This window comes from Brassica napus, chromosome A3 (assembly GCF_020379485.1).
Source record: "Brassica napus cultivar Da-Ae chromosome A3, Da-Ae, whole genome shotgun sequence".
Classification (NCBI taxonomy): domain Eukaryota; kingdom Viridiplantae; phylum Streptophyta; class Magnoliopsida; order Brassicales; family Brassicaceae; genus Brassica; species Brassica napus.
Window position 1 is genome coordinate 10,446,645 of NC_063436.1, and position 13,816 is coordinate 10,460,460.

The window sequence follows — 13,816 nt, forward strand, 5'->3', positions numbered from 1 at the left end:
TCTGAAGGCCTTGTCAAGGTTTGTTTCGTAAGTTTAATGGGCTTTATTAGCCTAATAAAGTCCTCGGCCCAATTTTGTAAATATTCAAAAGTAGTTGCTGTGGGATTTGAAGATAAGATCAGCAGTTAGTGTTAGTTAACAGTTGAAATTTGAAAGAAAAAACAAAGCTGCCAATGAAAATGAAAAGAGCTTCCAAAGCAGAAAGAGACAACAGCCAAAGAACAAGTAGAAGACTTTGGAACATAATCTCCATGTGTCATGTCTTTCACCTTTGAAAAAGGCTATTTACATTATCGCTAACAAAATTTAATGAAACATTCGGTTTGGCTTCTAATATTTTAAAACTAATATAAATAGGTTTTATGGTTCCTAAATCATTTAAAAAGGTACTAAAACTTATCTTAAAATGTTAATAACCTCTTGAATCCTAGTGTCAATGATATAATTATCAGTAACCTTTTTTTTTTTTTGGGCAAAAGCACGCTTTGGTGGGCTAAAAGCCGATCATATTTGTAGTTGTAGTGAAAGGAAAGGTTCGTGTAAGTCTACTAATGGTGCCGGTCCTACTCCACCATTACTGACACTTGTACGTACAGAAGGCTTAGTCTGTGCCAAAAACAAGTGGCGTTACGCGCATGAAGAGTAACTAAGCAAAGCCTCCTTCTCTTCAACAGGGTTGTAAGCCTCACTAAATTCTCTCAGAGCTTGGTTCACTGTATCATCATGGTAATTAGGGACGGGCAAAATATCCGTAAATTTTGATTTGATTTGTTATCCATTTCGAGTTAAACCAAAAAATCTAAATATTCATAACTCTACGAAGCAAATCATATAATATCCGTAAAAAACGAAGAAATTACAAATACTAATATTTTAAAGAATGAGTATCAAATCCGATCAGTTATATGCATATATGTATATATTTAAAGAATTGTATACATAAGTTATATAAATATTATCTTTTATATAAGTTTTATAGTATTTTTATTTACAAAATTTATTATATTAGTTATTAGACTCTTTAGAAGTAAATATATTTTTGTAATAAAATATTATTATTTTATATTATTTTAGTTTTTTATTTAGTTTTATTTTATGGATTGAATCAAATCGGATTGGATTTGATAATTGATTATTCTAACCAAACAGATCGAATCACAAATACCTCCAGAAATTGAGATATACGATTTGTGCCCACTTCTAGGCTCTAGTACTTATAAACCACACACCTGTTTACTAAATATTCGTTCAGATTCGAATAAGAACTAAAACTTGAATTAAGAACTAAAATTCTGTTGCAGATGCTTTGGCTAAATCTGCCTTGTATGCTTTGAACTCTTAGTTTTCTCTTAAGTAATGAAATGCTTGGTTGAGAAAAAAAAAGAACTAAAACTTGAAATGCCGTATAAATAAATTCGTTCAGGTATTTATGGCGAATCCAATTTGGTTCATATTTTACTTTTTAAGTCGGTTTGGTTAAGACTTTTTGGTTTTGTTTTTGTCGACCCCCTTGCAAGTGTATCAAAATAGGCTTTAATACGATGTAACTCGATTCACTAGATTTCTAACTCCTTTCCTTACATTTTAAGAAAAAGAATTACTGAGGGACAAAGCCTGATACATGCGTATCCACTTCCAAATTTAGCCAATAAAGCTCTGCCAAATCAGCATTTGGATTTTTAAATGACGAGTTTACTGTTTAAAGCAGTAGCTTTCCCGTATTGGATAGGGAAGCTTAGTATAAATTAAATGTCGAGAAATGTTTTCTCAGGAAATAAATATTTTCTAAATGTACAAAATATTTTTATAGTGAGATCTAAGCTTTGGAAGCAGAACAAGCTCTTTGTCCAAAAAGAAAAAGAAAAAGAACAAGCTCTATTCTTCTTCGTCTTCTTCTTCTTCTCTCTCTCTAAACACTTTCACCGATTCTTTCTTTTTCCCCCTGGGAAGATAATGTTTTCATCCTCTTTGTGCTCACTTGTACAGTAACACTCCATTCTTCTCTAGATCTACTTATAAACTGATACCATCGAAAAGTCTCCGGCAAGATTGACTTTCATCTTCTAAGTAATCTCTGTGTACGTACATGCAACATAGATCCATTTATGTATTCTTCTTCTTCTGTATTTAGCCTATTTGACTTTTGTTCCGATGAAAATTCTGATTGTATATGTTTCCTTGTTCTATTTTTGGAACTAGCGTTATTACAAAACCCTCGTGCTTGATACTTCTTTGAAACCTGTTTGACTTACTGGTTTTAAGAAAGGAAAACAAAACGGTTTGCTTTTGGGAATCTCTTAGGACAGAACCTACCCTTCTTGTCTGAAATGACTTTTAAGCTGAGATTTGTCTAGTTTCTGGAAATCAATAGAGAAAGATTCTCTCTTTATTAGTTTTTATATATACATGAGTGATCTTTTCTGATTGAAAGTTTGATCCTTTCCAGATCGTGCCATTCAACATCTTTTCAAAAAGAGAATAATCTCTGTTATGATGAATCACTTGAGAGTCGAGACAGAGGATACCTTCTCAAGCCTCCTCGAGCTAGCAGCGAACAACGACGTGGAAGGTGTAAGGCTATCTATAGAGAGAGACCCTTCTTGTGTAGACGAGCCTGGTCTCTGGTACGGTCGTCAAAAAGGCTCTAAATCCATCATGGTCAACGATCTGAGGACGCCCTTGATGGTCGCTGCTACTTACGGAAGCCTTGATGTGATCAAGGCTATTCTCCCTTTGACTAACGTGAACCGAGCTTGCGGGAACGATCAGACCACCGCGCTACACTGCGCCGCCTCTGGTGGAGCTGTTAACGCTGTGCAAGTGGTTAAGCTGCTTCTCGCAGCTGGAGCTGACTTGGATGCTTTGGATGGTGATGGTCAACGAGGTGGTGATGTTATTGTTGTTCCTCCTAAGCTTGAAGGTGTGAAGGTGATGCTTCAGGAGCTGCTTCTCTCCTCATCTGCTTCTCACTCTTCTCCTACTGAGTTCAAGAAAGAGTATCCTGTTCTTGTTCTTGATCCGTCTTTGCCGGATATCAAGAACTGTATCTACGCTACTGATGAGTTTAGAATGTATTCGTTTAAAGTCAGGCCTTGCTCACGTGCCTACTCTCATGATTGGACCGAGTGTCCTTTCGTCCACCCTGGCGAAAACGCGAGGAGGAGAGACCCGAGGAAGTTTCATTACAGCTGTGTCCCATGTCCTGATTTCAAGAGAGGAGATTGCAGACGAGGAGACATGTGCGAGTACGCGCACGGCGTGTTTGAATGCTGGCTTCATCCAGCTCAGTACCGTACGCGTCTTTGCAAAGATGGAACGGGATGCGCTCGTCGCGTTTGTTTCTTCGCGCATACGCCTGATGAGCTTCGACCGTTGTACTCATCCACCGGTTCGGCTGTTCATTCCCCTCGGTCGGGTGCTGAGTTTGCGGCGGGGTTGAGTCCCATGTCTCCTCTCTCGCCATCATCCTCGGCTATGTCGTGGCCGCATCCGAGTGTTCCTGCTTTGCATTTGCCTGGAAGCAATCTACAGTCGAGCAGGCTGAGAGCTTCTCTCAATGCGAGAGATGTGTTGTCGGATTACGAGCAGGAGCAGCTCCTCAACGAGTTTTCAAACTCATTAAGTTGGTCTGGTCGGATGAAGACATTGCCTCATTCGAATCTTGAAGATCTTTTCTCACCTGAAGGCGGCTCTTCATCTCCTAGGTTTACTGACTCAGCTGTTTTCTCGCCGACACACAAGTCAGCTGTCTTCAACCAGTTCCACCAGCAGCAACAGAGCATGTTGTCTTCACCAAAGAGCGTGGACCACTCTTTGTTTTCAGGAGGAGGAAGGATGTCGCCTCGGAACGTGGTTGAGCCAATCTCGCCAATGAGTTCTCGTGTTTCCATGTTGGCTCAGCAACAGCAGCATCGGTTCCGTAGCCTTAGCTCCAGGGAGCTTAGATCAAACACAAGTCCTGTTGTTGGTTCACCGGTTAACAACAGCTCGTGGTGGGGTTCTTCAAATGGTGAACCGGATTGGGGGATGAGCTCAGAGGAGGCACTTGGTAATTTAAGATCATCTTCATCGTTGTTTGATGGTGATGATGAGCCTGATGTGTCATGGGTGCAGTCATTAGTGAAGGAGTCTACTCCAAACGAGGGCAAAGAGAACTCAAAGAAACCAACAACGGTTGAAGTAGTAACTGACAATGCAGGGCTTGAAGCTTGGATTGAGCAAATGCAGCTCGATCAGCTCATACCTCAGCATAACTGAGAGACTATAGACCAATGAAGCACATTTTTTTTAATGGTCTTGGTCTGTCTGTCTCTCTTTGTGGTAGATATAATAACCTCTTTTCGCAGGTGGTGGTTGTAAAAGGGTAACAAGGAAGGAAAGAGGTTGAAGTTTTCATTGTTTTTGATTTATTAGTTTTCGCATTAGTTAAAGGAAACAAAACAAGAAAAAGGCTTATGGGAAGGGAGGAGAAAGAAAAAAAAAGACCTTATTTTTCATTTTTCTTTTTGAATTTCTTTCTCACATTATCATGATTACTAGTATCATTTTATGATTGTTTGCTATGAGGGGACCCTGAAATGAAATTCTGTAATCTTTAATCTTTAGGTTCTCTCTTTCCCTTTTGTATTTATTTTTTTTCATCAAAAACTACATTATATTAAGTTATTGGAAAATATGTTTTTATAATAAATCTCTTTTAAGTAAGTTCTTCTCATCTGTCAATCTTGAAACAGATCAATCACATGTTTTCATTTTTAAATGCTTAGGAATCTGTATAGAGTTGGTGGCATGGTGGGTTAATATAATAAGAAAAAATTACACTTCAATATACTTTATCTATATTTTATATCATTCCAGAATATTTTCTCCATGTCAAAAATTTTCTTGTGTCAATATCTAAATTACCTCCAAAACTTGATTTAGAATAGTTATCTCTCTGTTCTCCTTTCGTGATCTCACTTTTCATTATCCTCATTTTCTCAGTTTCTTCTAACTCTAAACGTCGACGATTTGTCATCTTTCACTGTCACAAACCAAAAATCACAGTCACTATATGGCGTTAGAGGTGTCAAGTAAACCAAGTCTAGTATTAGCACTACGATCGTGTTTATTTTCTTTATGTTCACCTTGCATTTTGATATTGTGTATTGTGATGTTTAAGAGAGCAAATAGATCTGGGAAGAGAATAAAATAGTTGATAGTCGGCACTTTTCAGTGATCGACTTTCGGTGCATATGTTTGTTCCTAAGTAATTTTCGTTATCACCTTTTATATTTCCATTAATATTAAATTCACCGAACGGTTTGCGGTGATGCGATCATCAAACACAGAGCACAAAACTTATACGGGGTATCTTATTCGAGATAACAGCAAAACTATTCAGAATATTATGACATATCAAAATCCTACGTTGGAAATTAGACAAAACAAAGTTTAATATATAAATAGATGTATAACTCTAATTAATACAAAACTTTTTATAAGCCAAACAAAAAAATAAAGTCATATGAATTTGCCTAAAGTCCAAAGTGGACAATATCATACTAATCAAACAATATAGAATTGAACATGAATTTAATAAATCCAACATTGATATCAGAACTAAGTTTGACGAAGATCCGCAAGAAAACCAAAATACAGTGGCAGAAACTAGCCAGAAGATCAATAGAGCATGAAAAAAAAGAATGAGAGATATCAAACAAAGTCTCACACTGAAAATTAAACAAAAGAAAGTCTAATATATAAAGATATATCTAACTTAATTAGTACGAAATCTTTTATGAAGAAAATCAAAAGTAAAACCATGCAGGTTTGTTTAAAGCCCAAAATAAACAATATAGAATTGGACATAAACTTAATAAATTCCAACAAATATATTTTATATATACAAAATTTACTATTTTATGATTTTTGAGAATGTATTCATCAAAAGAAGCTTAAATATAAGCTAATTCATTCGTTCTTCCCTTTCTGACCATTTGAACATACAAAAACTATATTGCTTAGTGGGCTTTCTCTTTAGAGAGGTCATTAGATGAGAAAACGAAGACACTAAACCTCACAAGATCCATGCGATCCTTGTAAAACATTCAAACTAATTTAAAGAACCAAGATAAATTCCACTCAAACTTTCCCACGTAAAACATGATTGTTTTTAAATCTCATGCGAATAAATTATGTGGATTAAGTGAAGTTCTTTTCCCATATGAATTAGTATAGATTTTTTTTTTTTAGTATAGAATTAGCATAAAGCGATTTCTATTTGGGAGCCATTAGTAACCTAAAAAACATAGTTCTCCACATTCTATGCATGCCAAAAAAAACAGCCTATGAGGAAGGAAACAACATAGCGAAATGGAATTGAAAATGCTCTCGGATATTTATATCCTATTAAAAAAGACATAGTTATCCACATTCTATGCATGCCAAGCGGCCAAGCCTGCTATCTTGGATACAATACCTCTATTACGATAACTGAAACAAGATATATGATCAGAACACAAATGTATATAATCATGCGAAAAGAAGAAACTGAATTTTAAATTTTGCATGTGCAGACCAATAACTCTAAAAAGGTATTAGGATCAACGAAAACTAAGTACATGTACATATACTATATAAAATATTATAGCACAACGTTAAAATCCTAATTTACAACATTTCAGTTCCCAGTCGTCCAATATGCTAATTTTGGTTAATAGTATGCTATATATTATTTTATTTTTATTTAGTGCCGTTTTCAAAAATAAGAAGTATCCTTATTTTGTTTAAAAGTTCGTAAATAAACTAAATAGAGTTTCTAACTTAGAAATAAACTTTTGACCCGGTAAAAATATGGATGGAAACGCTTAAATAACTCAAAGCCACAAAATGAACCACAAATTCAACGGCTATCAGTATACTTACATTACATTATTGATGTAATTTCCAAATAAGTTTGTTAGAAATGGGTACCTAAAATAAACATCCCTAAAAATAACTTAACTACCTCCCGTATAAATCCACTTGATCACCATCCAATTCTCTTCAGACCTGCAAGAAACAAAAAAAAAAGCAACAAAACTACCACTAAAAAAAAAGAAAAAAACCTTTCAGGTCTCAACTAGAAATGGAGATGAAGAAGATTGCCTGTGGAGTTCTTTTCGCTGCTGCTTCCATGACCACCGTCATGGCCACAGAGGTTGGAGCTCCGGCACCAGGACCTGCCGCAAGTGGAGCCTCCGTAGCCGTACCGGCTCTTGGCTCTTTGGTTGGAGCTTCCCTTGTGTCTCTCTTCACCTACTACTTAAACTAATAAGGTTATACAAAAAAAAAAACAATTGATGTTTCTATCAATTTATACTATGTCACGGTTTTGTACGTGTAGGCAAAGTGAATAAGACGGAAGACGAAATAATTTGATTATGATCAGACAATTTTATGTAATACAGCTGATTATAAAAATATATAATGTGTTCTTCTCTTCCTTTTTTCGCATTTTCCATATATTTTCCTTATCTTCATGCAAACAAAACATCAACGGAACTACACTATTTCAAAAAGAAAGGAAATTCATCATGGGTGATATGCCAATAATCAAGATTCAACACACATAGCTTAGCGTACTATTACAAAACTGGGTTTTAAAGTACCTAAAATGCATATTTCTAGCAATAAAATTGTTCATAAATGTATATATACCTGACTCATATTCGACGCACGAGGGTAATAATATATATTTTTAAAATCATCATAAGAGTTTGTGTTTCCTTCTTTGAATTTTGTTTGTTTCAAAAAGAAAGAAATTGACAAGAGGGCCGGAGACATATCACATAATGTAGAGAAAGTTCCCCACATGGCCACATTGTTAAACCATCATCTGAAAAGTTGCTTTCACTATATTTTATATTATACATTTATATGCGTATATAGGAATAATCATAACTGGTGGTCCATTTAAAAGAAACACGACCCATATCAGTTTCAGACAATAATGATAATTACAAACCACCAAAAGCTTAGACCTTCCAAAGGCTATAATAATACACATTACACTTAGTATGTGTTTGTATTTTTACTGACATTTCACATACATATACAGAGTCGAGAGAGCCCATTCATTTCATATGTTGTTGTCACCGCCTAAATATAAATGTTACTCACTGAATCATGTCTTCTTTACCTCTCTTTGTATATAGTAGTACTAGTACTCCTTTTATTTCCGAAAATAATTTTTAGATACTTTTTCTTGTTAAAGATTAATATTTATAAGATTTTAAAAATACTTCTGTCAATTTTTTTAAATTCCTTTATTTAATGAATTGTTCACTTTTAAAAAATTTGTTAGAAATATTAAAACTGATTAAATTATAAATAATTATTGGAAACTGTGTAGTAAAATAAATAATTTAATTAATTTAAGTATTTTATAATATTTTTAATATATATGAAAACTTTAAAAATCTTTTTTTTCAAAGAAGAAAGGAGTAATATATATATATATTCATATTAGTTGTTGTGACAGACCAGATGTCTTCATGTGTCAAACGTTCTACTAAAGCCAAATGTATGTAAATAGATATCTAATTATTCTTAACTTTTTAACATTGAATATATTATTATATATTCTCCATTACAAATAACGATAAACTAGCACATATGTTGAACAACTTCACGAACAATTTTACAATAGAGCTCTCCATGTAACACCCGGATCAATGGACGAAGGTTTTGCATATACAACATCTTCGATAGACATGCTCTCTTCACAATACACAATCGAACGAATTTTTCTGTAGCACTCTAAAATCTCCGATAAGCTTGCATCTTATAATTTGCAAAAAAAATTACATCTTCTAAAAATCAAACTCTACACTTGGTGCATGAGTCTTTAAATCTTGACCACTAACTAAGTCATAATGCTTAGATAACTTTTATTCTTCACTTAGTATGATATTATATACTTTGGCCTAAGCACTCACCGATTCATTTTTGGATCGGTTACTTTCCAAAGAACTCATATTAAATGAAATTGTACCATGATATATATTAGACTTTTATTTGGTCTTAGTTATTATCCGATGTTGAATTTAAATTATTTACTTACTCTAACAATCCTTTCTTCAATTCAAAAACCATGGAACCTTGGTTTCTGATAATAATTTGTTGTGACGGATTTGATGATGCCCTCTTGAACAAGACAATCTACTTGAACCAGATGTTCATCACCATCTGTCTAACTTCTCGTTTAATATGATAATATCTGTTTTGAACATAAATTCCACAATTTATTTTTTGGTCGCTTGCTTCCTAAAATGCATCATACTGAGTAGAACTAAATTAGATATATAAAATATTTATACATATTAAATTTATTCGGTATAATATCTAATATGAAACTTGAATTACTTATTTACTATTATTTTTATTTTATCCAACCTTCCATGCGTTCTAAAATTAACGACTATACAAATTTCAAGCAACGACGCATGGAATATAAAACGTTAGCGCGTAATATCCGACTATTTTTAATTGGTCAAAACACATAGAGGGATCAATTAAACACAAAGTATTTTTCATTTACTAGTAAATCATTTCCTCTTTGTAATGTGTAATGAATGAAGATCATACCGTGAGATTATATAAAAATAATAATGATATGTTTGGTGACTTCGATAAAGTGATGGAGAGTTAAAGTAAATTGCTTAACACTGATCAAAGAGAGCAGTGAGGTCTTCTGTTGTTTTAACTCCACTTGCATTTGTTATAAAGCTTTTAGTTTTGGGTTTCCTCTCATTCTTTTTTTCTGTTTTCCTCAACATAAAATAAAATATCTTTCACCATGTATTACTTTGAAGTTCGGTCCTTCTACATATAGCTGAACATTGTAAAGTCACATACAACGAAAAGGACAAGATATATATGCTTGTCTCTCAAAATTTAGACTATTTTTCTCATCTTATATATTTTATGACTACAATAAAACCTTTTTTCACCATTCGTATAGCTATTTGACCAATAACTACAGTCTACATATAACTATATTTCTTTTGTAGCGTCTCGCTCGAGGCAATCACCATGTTGTTATGGCATAACTGTTTATGGTTACAATTTATAAAAACCATAGCCACAAAAATTTGTACTTAGTTTATGGTTATATACAGTTTTTGTATGTTATCTTTATCTCATCTCGCAAGACAATTGACCATTTTTTGAGAAAAAATAATAAAAGGGGAATTTCATATATCTGTATAAGAGTGGAGGAGTTGAATCCAAGAAATGGATGTGAAGGTAAGAAAGTGAGAAATATGGTCCCCTCAACAAAAGCCATAAAATCTCTGAGCATATGACTGACTTTAATGGTAGAGCAAAGAGGTTTGGGATTGCATGATTCAATGAAGAGTTGCTGTTAGGGTTTGGGAGATCTGTGAGCTTTCAAGTGCATGTTTTTATGTGGGGTTCAAATACCATTCATGGGACCCAATTAAATGTTTTCAGATATTTTTTTTTCTTTATGGTTAGCCATCTAATTTATTAATTTAGTATCCTATTTTTTTATCTATCATACAAAAATCTATGTTAGACTATTTATTAAAAACCTAACTAAACATCCTAAATTTACTCATATATGATATTTTTCTAACAAATTATTCATATATGATATATTCTTAACAAAAATAATATACATCTAAACAATAACATTTCTAAGATAAGACATATATATTTCCATTAGGCAATTATCGTTTGATTGTTTATCATGTTTAATCTAGACCATGTCAAATCTATTAATTTAGGGTCCTATTTTTTTTATCTATCATACAAAAGTCTATGTTTGACCATCCATTAGAAACTTAACTAAACATCCAAAATTTGCTAATATATGATATTTTCCTAAAATTTACTTATATATAATATTTTCCTAACAAAAACAATATACATCGAAACAATAACATTTCTAAGACAAAACAGTCCATTAGGCAATTATCGTTCAATTGTTTATCATGTTTAATCTAGACCATATTATATATATATCAGTAATTAATTTTGAAATAAAATGGTATAACCCAATTCTTTTTAAATTATCATGCTAAATGCAACTAATAAACGGTCTAATCCTAAATTTTATCATTTATTAAATTTATGTCAAATCAAACAACCATAAAACATTAATTCAGTATGATAAATGTTTGTACAAACGAAAAATACGATAAATTTAGTATATAAAATAATCTATCTTATTAAAACAGAAGTACAAATAAAAAATAATTCTAAGATTTACCACTTATTTATAAATTTATGCCACTGAAATAATTAAGAAGCCTAACATTAAATATTCTTGTCTTTTCCTATTTTATTAAATCATTTCCTAAATCGATTATTAATTAAAACTACTACTTAATTACAATTAAATGCAACTAAGAAACTGTATAATCCTATCGTTTATCATTTATTTATTTTTGTCAAATTAAACAACCATAAAACATAAATTCAATATGATAAATGTTTGCGCAAACAAAAATTTAACATGATAAATTTAGTACATATAATAATTTTATTATACTTATCATCAATTTTTGATTCATAAAAGAAAATGTGAGGATGCACGACTACACGGATTATATTTTAAAAATATGGGTGATGTAATTGACAGTTTATAATACAAAAAAAGTTAAGCAATTTAACTATAATGTTATTTTGTTTAAAAATGTCATATTAAAAAATTATTTAATGCATGTACATTTTAGAAATAAATATTATCATTTATACAATATAAATATTTATTTATAAAAAAATAAAAATAAACATCCGCGGATCAAGCTCTAGTGTATATGATGAAAATGAAACTAGCTATCTAATTAATATATGCTCTGAATTCTTGTTTGAGTTATGCAAATGTAAATGTAGAATAATGTTGTAAACTGAAATTAAGAAAGATAATCATAAAGGGAAGATTTAGCTTAATATAGAGAAGACGTTGTACAAATCTTGCCGGATGATCAAGTTGATAAGTATCAATAGATTACACTGATCATATGATGTGATCTATACAAACAATGTTCGATCTTTTTGTTTAATTATCTAGTGACGTGCTCAACGAGTTGATTATTAGCATCTCTCTCTCTCTCTCTCTCTCTCTCTCTCTCTCTCTCTCTCTCTCTCTCTCTCTCTCTCTCTCTCTCTCTCTCTCTCTCTCTCTCTCTCTCTCTCTCTCTCTCTCTCTCTCTCTCTCTCTCTCTCTCTCTCTTTTTGCATAAGTGAGATAAAACATGAGAGTAAGAAGCTGGTCCTTGAGAGAGAAGAGCTCACTTTCATTAGGTCTCTCTCTTTCTCTCCCTTAGTCTATTAGTAGTAAAATCCATGTACTTATACGTAGACATAATTACCAAAACACTAGGTCCATGGTATAAAAGAGTGCATGTACACCTAACTAATTAATGCTTTCTTACCTGCAAACTCTCCCTCTTTTTAGTTCATCCCGTTATTCACCATAACCCCATTTTCATCTGCTAACGATCGATTTGATAAGCTTTTTGTCTTTGTTTCAACATTTGCATGAATGACTAAGAAATTATAACTAACAAAAAAGGAGATAACTCTGAAAAAAGAACTGATTGGAGTTTGAAGAGAAGGATATATATAAGCATATGTGTGTCGGCAGGGAAGTAAGACGCGTATATAACCATCATATTTTGTTTGGATCACATACAAGTATATATAACTAATCATAATAAGATACTATTTTAAAAATTTATATTACATGTAAATATATATATATATTACATAAACTACCCAATTACACATGATATATTTCATTCTTGAATAATAATATATGCATTTCCCTACATTAATGTCTACTGTCTAGTACTCGACCAGAAGCTTACTTTTTTAACCTTAACTTCAAGTTTAACGTACATTAGATCTTGATCCGCACAACCGTGTAGATTTTTATTTTTATACTTAAATATTTTAGTTTATACTTCCTCTTGATACAAATATATGATGTTTAAAGTCATTAACATATATTAAGAGAAATTAAATATTTTTTTACTACTTTTTGGTTTTTATTTTTGTTAGTTAAAGTTTTATTTGACTTCCAATAAAATTCAACCACTTACATTTTTACATTTTGATTAATATTTTATTTTTAAAGAAAATTTCATTAGTTAAAAGTAGAACGTCATACATTTGTATACAAAAAAAAAGCTAAAACATCATATATTTATATACGGATGAAGTATAACAAATTTACAAATAACTTAATGTAATCATGTGTTTTATATTATGTAATTTTATAATAGCTATGTTTATGTGGCTTATATATTATTATTATAAATTTTGTATTTTTGTACAAACAATTATTTTGAATACATTATTATGTAACAATACTACATTACATATTTTTATTTAAAATTTAAAATTTATGAAATCACGCATAAAAAGTTCAATCAATGCAGTGTATATATATACATATATTATATAAAGCGATTTATTATGAAAACAATATATGGTTGAATCTATAGTATTGTACTTTAAAATATAATATATTTATCAATACATGTTTTTTAACACAGTACCTATATAAATATTGATATATGTATAATATAATATAATAAATAATAATAACATTTATCATGCAAATACAATAGTGTTAGGATTTTTAATATTTGATTCGATTTATTATTTGCAAGGTAAAATTTTAACATTATTGTATTTGCATAATAAATTATATTATTAATATTAATTAGATCATATAAAAGTATAAACTCTAGAATAATTAATTTTTATTATTATTATTAAGTAGATTATAAATGGTTATATGCAAATATAATTATATATT

General features: G+C 31.6%; 1 protein-coding gene across 1 annotated transcript; it reads left to right on the top strand.

Annotated features, from left to right (window-relative positions):
- Window positions 1-1,774: 1,774 nt before the first annotated feature.
- On the top strand, window positions 1,775-4,704 carry LOC106428187 (zinc finger CCCH domain-containing protein 30-like). The gene is made up of 2 exons (XM_013868943.3): window positions 1,775-2,078; window positions 2,447-4,704. Exon 2 carries the CDS (start codon window positions 2,491-2,493, stop codon window positions 4,255-4,257), a length of 1,767 nt encoding a protein of 588 aa, XP_013724397.1. The 5' UTR covers window positions 1,775-2,078; window positions 2,447-2,490; the 3' UTR covers window positions 4,258-4,704.
- The last annotated feature ends 9,112 nt before the right edge of the window (window positions 4,705-13,816 follow it).